At 50.8% G+C, this 10,956-nt stretch overlaps 1 protein-coding gene across 2 annotated transcripts in view; it reads right to left on the bottom strand.

The window, feature by feature from the left end:
* Ap2a1 (adaptor related protein complex 2 subunit alpha 1) overlaps window positions 1-10,956 on the bottom strand; it is a 31,869-nt gene that overhangs the window by 8,475 nt on the left and 12,438 nt on the right. For both annotated transcript variants that reach the window (XM_005366837.2, XM_005366836.2), the window contains exons 2-6: window positions 8,701-8,769; window positions 8,473-8,615; window positions 8,027-8,220; window positions 1,778-1,907; window positions 1,255-1,356 (exon numbers count right to left, since the gene is read on the bottom strand). In XM_005366837.2, coding sequence (XP_005366894.1) covers window positions 1,255-1,356; window positions 1,778-1,907; window positions 8,027-8,220; window positions 8,473-8,615; window positions 8,701-8,769 — 638 coding nt within the window. The remainder of the gene's footprint in view (window positions 1-1,254; window positions 1,357-1,777; window positions 1,908-8,026; window positions 8,221-8,472; window positions 8,616-8,700; window positions 8,770-10,956) is intronic.

Below are 10,956 nucleotides of genomic sequence, written 5' to 3'. Positions count from 1 at the left end.
GACAGTGGATGGTGGCGGCAGTGGATGGTGGTGGCAGTGGATGGTGGTGACAGTGGATGGTGGTGGCAGTGAGTGGTAGTGACAGTGAGTGGTAGTGACGTGGATGGTGGTAGCAGTGTGTAACAGTCCCAAGGGCAGGCCAGAGCCTCTCCTGACTTATTCCTGGGCTCTACCTCCTCCATCAGCCCTTACTACCCTGGTTCCTGCATCGTGACCACCGTGGGAAACTACTGAAGAGTCTGGAGCTGAGTCTGATCCTTCCTAGGCCCCTGGTCCAACACAGGTCAGAAAGGGACACAGTGAAAGATCAAAAGATTGTATGACTGTCCCTCCTCAGGGTGACCTCCTATTCCACCTTGAAAATCCTTCTCCAAGCAGCTGGGCAGTGGTGGCACACACCTTTAATCCCAGCACCCACCCCTGGGTGGCAGAGGCACACCCTGTGAGTTTGAGGCCAACCTGGTCTACAGAGTTTTAGGACAGCCAAAGCTACAGAGAGAAACCCTGTCTGGGGGCAATGGGACAAAACAATCAAACAAAGACCTCCACTAGGAAGTCTTCCCCACAGCACTCTGTGCAGCAGCATGACCATGTCTCCTCATCTCTGGTCCCTCTTGGGCCTGGCACCTGGCACATTCACATGTGTGGGAAATGAGGGGCTGGGGACAAAACGAATGGTGGCACAGGTGTTCCTTTGCCCAAGGGTCTGAGATACTTCTGACCTCCCAGACAATATTTTGATTTCTCTGGTTGCCACCTGAGAAGCTCTCCCAGCTCCCAGATTGGGCTAGGACCCCTCTTAGAAACCCACGATGCTGAGCTTCCTCCATGCTGCACAGCCTTCCTGGCAGCCGGTCACTGAGACACCATCCCTGTCATGTTCTCCCTTTCCAGCAGGACGGGCCCCTTCAGGTCTGATTCAGACACAGAAAGGCCCAGGCTGCTTTGAGGACAGTGAGGTGGCAAGAAGAAAAGAAAGAACAGGAAGACAAAGAGAAAGGAGCAGACGGCTTTGGGATGCTTGGTGGCCCCAGCTCCTGCTCTCAACACCTCAGCCACAGCAGCCAAGCTGCACACAGCACTGGTGTCAGCCCCCGCAGCATGGAGGAAAAGCTGAGAAGTGAAGGCACTTGACTGCAGCTGCAGTCTGGATGAAGCCAATGCAGACAAGCGCAGGCCGATTGCCTTCTGGGGAAGGGAGGAGGGACAGAGGTGGCCCTCCCACAGCAATGTGAGAGCACAGAGCACACTCACCCGGCTCAGGCGAGACACAGCCAGGGAGATACAGGTCTTAAAGTCATCTGGATTCTTCTTACAGAGACAGGTGATAAGGCTGACAGCGGCTGTGACCACTCCCTGCAGAGAGCACAGGCACGAGGGCCAGGATGGGGATGGGCAAACACAAGGACACTCAGGTAGGGGCAAGAAGTGTACAAGGGTGACTGTGTTTCAGGTGAAGAGTAAAGAGATCTCACAGAACAGATTCACTGGGAGTCACTGCAAAGGCCCTGGCATCAGGGTAGTCAGGAGTAAGGAGCACAGTCAGGGTATTGGGAATCTCAGGCGGTGCAAGAGTCAGGTCTTTCATAGAGGCAAGTAATGGCCTTGCTAGGGCTCAGAGATGGGGACAGTCCCTGGCAGCGAAGGAGATGTCAGGTAGGTAGGAAGGTTTCTAGAAAACTGGGCAGGTGACAGGCGCTGGGGACACAGGACCTGGGTTGGAATGTCATGGGACTCCCAGCACCAGGGAAGAGGGCAGGGCAGCCGGGCACCTCACCATGTGCTGGTCGTTGAGCAAGTGCACTACACGTGCTGTCCACTCGCCCATGGGCACCAGGTCAGGGGACGCCTTGTAGAGTCGAAGCAGGCACAGGGCTGCACTTTGCTTCACACTGTCCATGCTGTCTCTGTGGGGACAGCACAGAGATTTGCCTACCTCTACCTCCCAAATACTGGAGTAAAGGTGTGTGACTCCATGGCCTGGCTGGGTCAGCTCAGGACCCTTCTCTACATCCTGACTGATGAGGGGCACCACCACCTCGTTTCTATGACCCTGCAGATGGGAACAGTGTGGTGGGCGCTAGGTGAACACTCTGCCATGGAGTTCATCCCCAGCCTGCTTCCATGTATCCACACCACACGTGACTGAAGGATTCCCTTGCCCTGCCCAGTTCCTGCCCAGACAGAAGACAGACCAAGGCATAGGCTCGGTGCAAACTGCACCACACACAGATGAGCCAGGTAGAAAAGATGCGTACAGATGTAAGTCCAAACCCAGCCGACTTCAGGGAGGGAGAGGGGGAGTCAGAGGACAGGAAATGGCTTCCGTGGTGTCTTGCACGTATCTGGTGCACATAAATTCACACAAGCACACATACACATAAAAATGAATAAATGGCCAGGTGGTGGTGGTGCACGCCTTTAATCCCAGCACTTGGGAGGCAGAGGCAGGCACCAAAGCTACAGGGAAACCCTGTCTCGAAAAACCAAAAAAAAAAAAAAAAAAAAAGAACAAAGTTCTAAATGCACAACAACAAAGATTTAAAAAAAATGAATAAATAAATATATTTAAAGGAGTGATAAGCTGTGGCTGGTGACTCACACTTGCCATCCTAGCCCTAAGGAAGCTGAGGCAAGATGACAATAAATTCAAGACCAGTCTATAAACTACATAGTGAGTTCAAGGTCAGTCTGGTAATTAAACAGTACCTCCTCGCTCCCTCTTTTGAGACAAGTCTCTCATCATGTAGCTCTGGCTAGCCTAGAACTCAGAAGGTATATTAGAGTAGCCTCAGATTCACATAAACCTGTCTGCCCTGTGGCCTGCGAGCTGGGAATAACAGCATATGCCACGATGCCTGCAAGACAGGGTGGAGGCAAGAAAGGCGGTGGCTCAGTGGTTAGCAAACACTGCTCAGGACCCCAGCTCGCTCCCAGCCACCTTCCTCCTGCTTCAGACTTCTGAGGACCTCTACTCAAGTACACAGAGACACATATAAGATCCAGAACAAAACAAATCTGGAGATGTGTTTGGTAGCTCACTCAAGTAATCCTAACATTTGTGAGGCTGAACAGGAAGATTAGAAGTTTAAGGATAGCCGGGTGGTGGTGAATACCAGCACTAGGGAGGCAGAGGCAGGTGGATCTCTGTGAGTTCAAGGTCAACCTGGTCTACAGAGCTAGTTCCAGAACAGGCTCCAAAGCTATAGAGAAACCTTGTCTCAAAAAACAAAAAAAAAAAAAAGAAGTTAGAAGTTTAAGGACAATTTGGGCTAAACAGGTCAGCCTATGAGACTGTGTCCCCCAAAACAAACAAAGAAACAAACAAAATTCTGTCTCAAAACAACAATCAACCCAGCAGTTTGACTCCTAGGAACCAACACAAGAGCACTTCAGACAGCACTCAGATGAGAAAAGTACATCTGCCAAAAGGTAGAGTTTGTGACAACCAATAGAACATGCTCTGTCCGGCGTGTGTGTGTGTGTGTGTGTGTGTGCGTGCGTGTGTGTGTGTGTGCGTGTGTGTATAGTATAGTGTGTGTGTGTGTGTGCGTGTGTATGTGTGTGTATAGTATAGTGTGTGTGTGTGATGTGTGTATAGTATAGTGTATGTATGTGTGTGTGATGTGTGTATAGTATAGTGTGTGTATGCGTGCGTGCATGTGCATGTACACCCAGGGTGCATGCATGTGAGGACCAGAGGTCAACGCTGGCTAACCTCCTCCAGCTCTCAACCTTATTTCTCTGATAGGTCTCTCACTGAGCCTGAGGCTCACTGATAAGGCTGGGCATGCCCTTCTGTCCTGGCACAGCACGCCGTGGTTGGAGCTATGGAAGTGATGCTCAGCTATTTACGTGGGCTTGTGGATTCTGGACGTGAGGTTCATGCTCGCACCACAAGCCCTTTCTCAACTGACCCGTTTCCCCAGCTCCATGCAGAAGTCTGACACCCACTACAGATGGACAAATTCGAAAACACTTTGCCGAGAAAAAGCCACCAGACCTCTTCATACAGACCTATGGGATAGATTAGTGATCTCCAAATGGGCATGGGGTGCAGTGTGGAGACCTGCTCAGACATTGCTCTCTCTGGCAGTGACTACACTGCTCTGGATTTAGGTAGTGGTGATGGTTGCACACAAGATTACATTAAAAACCACTGCTCCGTGTACAAGCAGCGGATTTGAGCTAGGCATGGTGGTACACGATTGTAGGGGAACCTCAGGAGGAGCGGCAGGATCCCCCAAATTCGACACCAGCTAGGACCACATTCTGAGATCTGCACAAAAGTAAACCAATAACAGGCATGGAATTATGCTGGGCAGCGTAGCGCACCATCACCCCAGTGTTCTAGAGCAGCGCACCATCACCCCAGTGTTCTAGAGTAGCACATCATCACCCCAGTGTTCTAGAGCAGCGCACCATCACCCCAGTGTTCTAGAGCAGCGTACCATCACCCCAGTGTTGTAGAGTAGCGCACCATCACCCCAGTGTTCTAGAGGCTAACAGCGGGAAGACTAGTCTAAGGTCATACTCAGCTACACAGTGAGCTCAAGGCCAGCCTGGACTACACTGGACCATTTCAAAAAAAAAAGCAAATCAAACCAAAAGCAAAGAAGCGGTCATCCTGGGTTCCCTGTCTCAAACTTTTTTTGAGGTTAAAATTTTTTATGTTTATTTTTTATTTATTTTTATTTTTCGAGACAGGGTTTCTCTATGTAACAGTCTTGGCTGTACTGGAAATGAGTTTGTAGACCAGGCTGGCCTTTTTTGGTTTTTAAAGACAGGATTTCTTTGTATAGTCCTGGCTATCCTGGAACACACTCTGTAGACAAGGCTGGCCTCCAACTCACAGAGATCCACCTGCCTCTGCCTCCTTGGTGCTAGGATTAAAGGTGTGCGCCACCACCGACCAGTGTGGTTAAATTATTAACTAATCAATTAGGAGTCAGACAGGATCTGGCTACGCTGCTCAAGCTGGCTTTGAATCGCCCCCGACACCCTTCTGCCAAGATAGGGTTGCTTTGTAGACCAGGCTAGCCTCAAACTCAGAGATTGCCTGGCTCTGCCTCCTGAGTGCTAGAATTAAAGGTGTGCGCCACCACTGCCCAGCTATGGCCTTGAATTCTTAATCATCCTGCCTCAATTTTCCAATGCTGGACAGCAGGTCTGCATCCGGACAGGACTTTCATCCTTTTCCGATTGTATGCCAGACCAAATACTAGCCCTGCCTGGACAGACCACACTGGGACCCTCAGGACTCACCTTCAGGCTACTTCTCTCCTTGGGCACTGCACACACACGGATACACACATACAGGCAGAACACTTACACACAGAACAGCAGTACTAAGTCTTGGAGTGACACTGAGACAGTGCTTAGTCTTGCCTGGCCTGCATCATTTCACAGGTGCAGCGGTCATACCGTAGGCAATCTCAGCTTTAAGGAGGTGGGAGCTGGAGGATCAGCTCAAGACCAAGCTGGGCTACATGAAGTCCTGTTTCAAACAAACAAACAAACAAACAAAAAACCAGGCTGGCAGCCAGCCTTGACTGCTGTATGCCAAGGATGAAGACAGGTAATTCTGCACACAGTTCCCAGGGGTGTTTATTTCTAGGTCACCCACACTTTGATGTGTGGCTTCCCACAGCTTCTACTAAGACAAGCTTTTCTCTGCTCCCAGAGGCTGCATAGCTCCCCCAGATCCCTGTCTGAGCCCAGGCTTGTCAGGGTTGGCTGCTCCTGGCTGGCTTGTGTGGGCCTGTGCAGGCCTCATTAACTGACCAGTTCAAGACGCCATTAACCAATATGCTCTTGCTCCCTCATCCAAACTAAAGTCTTTTTCTTGTTTCGGGTTTTTGTTTGTGTTTTTTGAAACTTTCTCTGCACCTTTATATGGCTGTACTGGAAATGTGTTCCTCCAGGAACACTGCACTCACGTGCACACACTCAGCATCTGTAGCTTTAGATAGAGCCTGTCCTGGAACTCGCTCTGTAGATCAGGCTGGCCTCGAAATCAGAGATCTGCCTGCCTCTCCTTCTGGGATTAAAGGTGTGCACCACCACCATCCAGCCCCCCCTTTTTAAAATATTTATTTATTTATTATGTATACAATATTCTGTCTGTATGCCTGCAGGCCAGAAGAGGGTGCCAGACCTTTTTACAGATGGTTGTGAGCCACCATGTGGTTGCTGGGAATTGAACTCAGGACCTTTGGAAGAGCAGGCAATGCTCTTAACCACTGAGCCATCTCTCCAGCCCCCCCCCCTTTTTTAAACAGAGTCTTAGACTGGCCTTAGGCTTTTCCAGTCCTTCTGCCTCCTGCAGGGTCCACTCCACCTAGATCAGCCACACTTGTCAAGAACATCAGGGGCACTTGTCTATATTGCCAGAAACAGAGCTCTCACCTCTAGATACAGCAGCCACAGTGACTTTCTCAAAGACAACATTGCTCCCGCTGTTCACCTGCCTGACATATACCAGTCACCCCCACTTCCATGGGAAGCAGAGGCAGACTCCCCAAAGTCTCTCTCATGCTCACTACATCCCATCCAGAGACTCCCTGGTGAGCACAGCCCTTTTGTGGAAGGCACCCACATCCTCCATGATCACTGGCTCCTGACTGTTGCAGTGCATGGCTCCTGGGGAGCCTACCTTGTAATGGAAGCACTCGCTGCTCCTCCGTTCCCAGGTCCTCCATCAGTGGATCGCACCCTCCCGAGACTCCACCTCCAGAGGACCCCATGCCTCTGGCCTCCAGGAACACTGCACTCACATGCACACACCCAGCCACAGACACATCTACACATGATTTAAAATAATAACACTGACTGCTCTTCAGAGGACCTGGGTTCAATTCCCAGCACCCACAAGGCAGCTCACAGCTGTCTGTAACTCCAGTTCCAGGGGACTCGACACCCCCTGACACACACAATCTCCCTCGACACATGTAGGCAACACACCAGTCAATAGTGATAAAATAAACATAAATAAATTACTTAAAAAACAAAGAAAAAAAGAAAAGAAAGACCCAGGTGAAGCTACTTTTCACCCACCCTCTAGTATGCTCACTACCCCGTGTATTTTTTCTTTTACTAGGAAAAAACAAACAAGTAAAATATTGTCTTGGGCTAGAGCACTGGCTGCAGGGCAAGTAGTGGCGCACACCTTTAATCCCAGCACTCGGGAGACAGAGGTAGTTGGAGCTCTGAGTTTGAGGCCAGCCTGGTCTACAAAGAGAGTTCCAGGACAGTCAGGGCCGTCACATAGAGAAATGATCTCAAAAAAATCAAAAACCAACAAGCAAAAGAGAAACAGAGAGAGAGAGAGAGAGAGAGAGAGAGAGAGAGAGAGAGAGAGAGAGAGAATATGAATTAGTCTTGAAATAGAGTCTCATATAGCCCAGGCTGGCTTTGAACTCCCTAAGTGTCAGAAGATGACTTTGAACTTCTGCTCCTTTTGCCTCCATACCCAACTTCCAAGGGTCCCAGGGTCTGGTGTGGGCTAGGCAAGCATGCTCCCAGCAGAGCTTCAGCCCCGCCCACCGTGCATCTTCTTCAGGGGCTCTGGCACTTGGGAACACAGGTCTACTTGCACTGCTACCTTGGAAGTCGGAGTCAGGTCACACACGGATGTGGACTGCTCAGGAAAGGAGGCCAAGAAGCTCTCTGCAGCAGCCAGGGCTCATGGCCACAGCTGGCGCAGCTAGTCTGGCCGGAACACTGAGACTGTCCACCTCTGGTCGTGGCACTACTGTCACCCATCAGTGCTGCAGGCACAGGGCAGATGCTGTCTCGTGAATGAGGTGAGGGAGTAAACCACCACTTCATGGGAGACACTAATGCTGTGTCTCAGACACACATCCACCAGGTGGGGATGGGTCCTTACACCCAGGCAGCCTGGTAATGTGAGACAGACAGAGCTCTGTGGTCGACAGCCCAGGTGGGAGAATTTAGGCAGGTGTCACAAGCAAAGCTGGCTCTCGGTTCTGTTTCTGCCCTTTTGCTGTGGTCCCCAGTGCCTCACCCAGCCACCAGGATTCGGGGAATGTCAGCGGCAAAGGCCTCGCCCATCTCACGGCTGCCCACATTGGCGATACAGTGCAAGGCCAGGCACATGAAGGTGGGGTTGCGGCTGGCCAGGTCATTCTTGATGGCGTTGTTAATGAGCCGGATCAGCTCTGAGTTCGAGTTCACCAGGACTGAGATGAACAGGTACCCCTAGGAGGTAGAGAGGGGAGAGCTGAGAGCCTGTGGCTAAAAGGCACTAGACTAACTCTAACATGTAGCAGTATAGGCCCCAGGCTTTCTTCCCTCAAACCCAGGGATCCAGACCCCAGCACCCAGCCTGGTCCCCTCCCTCCGTCCCAGCACCCACCCACCCTGGTCCTCTCCCTCCGCCCCAGCACCCACGCACCCTGGTCCTCTCCCTCCGCCCCAGCACCCACGCACCCTGGTCCCCCCAGCACTCACTATCTGCTTTTCTGTGTACTTGTTGGAGCTTAGCAGGTTCACAGCCTCCATGTGTCCAAAGTCAATGTCATGGCCAAGCAGGAAGATGAAGAGCAGCTTGCACACATACTTCTTCTTGCTGTAGCCATCTAAGGCCTTGTCTCCTGAGGCAGAGGAGGGAAAAGGAGCCCTGTGAGGAAGACTCCGGAACACTGGTTCCCTCCCCCAGGGCTTTGGGTCACAGCCTGCCTTTGAACTTGGAGCGGATGTTGGCCAGTTCCTTGTTGATCCTCTTGATTTCAGCCTCTTTGCTCTTGCCTGTGGAGAGAGGACGAGGCACATGAGGCTGCAGTCAACCAGCTGCCATCACCCACACCTCACTGGGAGCTTGCTCATCAGCACCCAGTGCGAGGTTCTACGCTTTCTGCCCTCCTGGTGGCCCGTGAACTACAGGGCTTATATCCCGCACTGGAGCCCAAAGGCCCATCTCTCCTGTCCTGTCCTGTCTCTGGGCACCCCGCAATAGAGCTGTGACCTGACCAACGAATGACTGAAAAGCTACACCGGCTCCTGTCTCCTCCCTCAGCAGCAGCTGATGGCAGATCTCCCAACACCACTCTCTTCCTGTGTCCCAGCTCTCTAACCCCTAGGTTCATGCTGTCCCTAAACCTCTGCTATGACAGAGATTCCCTCTGGCCAGGGCTGTCTGATGTTCCATGCACCCTGTTGTGTGTGCTGCCTGTCTTCTGGCCCTAGGGTCATAGCTCCAGATGTCACTACTCACTCAACTCCTCTAAACAGAGCCCCATTCTAAAGTGGGGACCTTCAGAGCATGTCCCTGCACTGTGACACACCAGCACCACCTCACCCAAACATCATCTGCAATCGCTCAGGTTTTTCTGGCGCCTTCTCTGCCTCCCTCCCTCCCACCCTCCCCATACTCTGGGCTGTATACACTATATACTCTATATACTTTGCCTCCCTCCCTCCCACCCTCCCCATACTCTGGGCTGTATACACTATATACTCTATATACTCTGCCTCCCTCCCTCCCACCCTCCCCATACTCTGGGCTGTATACACTATATACACTGCCTCTGCCTCCAGCCACCTTCAGTGTTCTATTACTGTGGTCTCAGTGCCTGCAACTTCCTTCGAGAGACAATCTCCACTCCCTTCTGTATAAGAAGTTCATTTTTGATGTGGGAGTGTCATATATCAATCTGTTGATTTTATTGGTTAAGGAATAAAGAAACTGCCTAGGCCCCTTGATAGGCCAACCCTTAGGTGGGTGGAGTAAACAGAACAGGATGCTGGGAGAAAGAAGCTGAGTGAGTCGCCGCCATGATTCTCCTGCTCCAGGCAGATGCAGGTTAAGATCATTCCCGGTAAGCCAGCCTGTAGGCTACACAGATTAATAGAAATGGGTTAGATCAATATGTAAGAGCTAGCCAATAAGAGGCTGGAACTATTGGGGCCAGGCAGTGTTTAAAAGAATACAGTTTCCGGGGGCTGGAGAGATGGCTCAGCGGTTAAGAGCATTGTCTGCTCTTCCAAAGGTCCTGAGTTCAATTCCCAGCAACCACATGGTGGCTCACAACCATCTATAATGAGGTCTGGTGCCCTCTTCTGTCCTGCAGGGATACACACAGACAGAACACTGTATACATAATAAGTAAATAAATAAATATTTTAAAAAAAAAAAGAATACAGTTTCCGTGTAATTATTTCGGGACATAAGCTAAACTAGCCATGTGGGCGGCAGGGTGCTGGGGACGCAGCCCCGCCGCTCTTATTTCAACACATTTTTATAATTATATCTTTCATGTGTAAGAGTATTTTGCCTGTATGTCTATACCACCAGCATGTTTGGGCAAATGGAGGCCAGAAGAGGGCATCGAATCCCCTAGAACTGGAGTTAGGTTGGGATTCAAACCCAGGTATTCTCGAAAAGCAACAATTGCTCTGAACCACTGGGCCATCTCTCCAGTCCTATCATTACATCCTGAGAGTCTCAATATATAGACCTAGCTGGCTTTGTACTTATCTTCCTGCCTCAGCCTTCCAAGTGTTGGAACAACAAGTCTATGGCACACTCCCAGTTTTGCTGTTCTAGGACTGAAAATCCCGAGCCTGGGTTTAAGAGCACTGACTGCTCTTGCAGAAGACCCAGGTTCCATTCCCAGCACCCACACGGTAGCTCACAAATCTAATTCCAGTCCCAGGTGATCTGAGGGCCTCTTCTGACCTCCTCAGATACCAGGCACAAACACGGTACACAGAAATACATGTAGACAAAACACTCATTCACAGAAATTCAATCTTTAAAGAAAAAAATCCTTGGCTGGGCAGTGGTTGGCACACACCTTTAATCCCAGCACTCAGAAGGCAGAGGCAGGTGGATCTCTGTGAGTTGGAGGCCAACCTTGTCTACAGAGCAAGTTTCAGGACAGCCAGGATACAAAGAGAAACCCTGTCTCAAAAAAAAAAAAAAAAAAAAAAAAA

Source organism: Microtus ochrogaster, unplaced genomic scaffold (genome assembly GCF_000317375.1).
Source record: "Microtus ochrogaster isolate Prairie Vole_2 unplaced genomic scaffold, MicOch1.0 UNK14, whole genome shotgun sequence".
NCBI classification, from domain to species: Eukaryota; Metazoa; Chordata; class Mammalia; order Rodentia; family Cricetidae; genus Microtus; species Microtus ochrogaster.
Note: the sequence above shows the minus strand (reverse complement) of the source record. Positions and strands in the feature narration are given on the sequence as shown.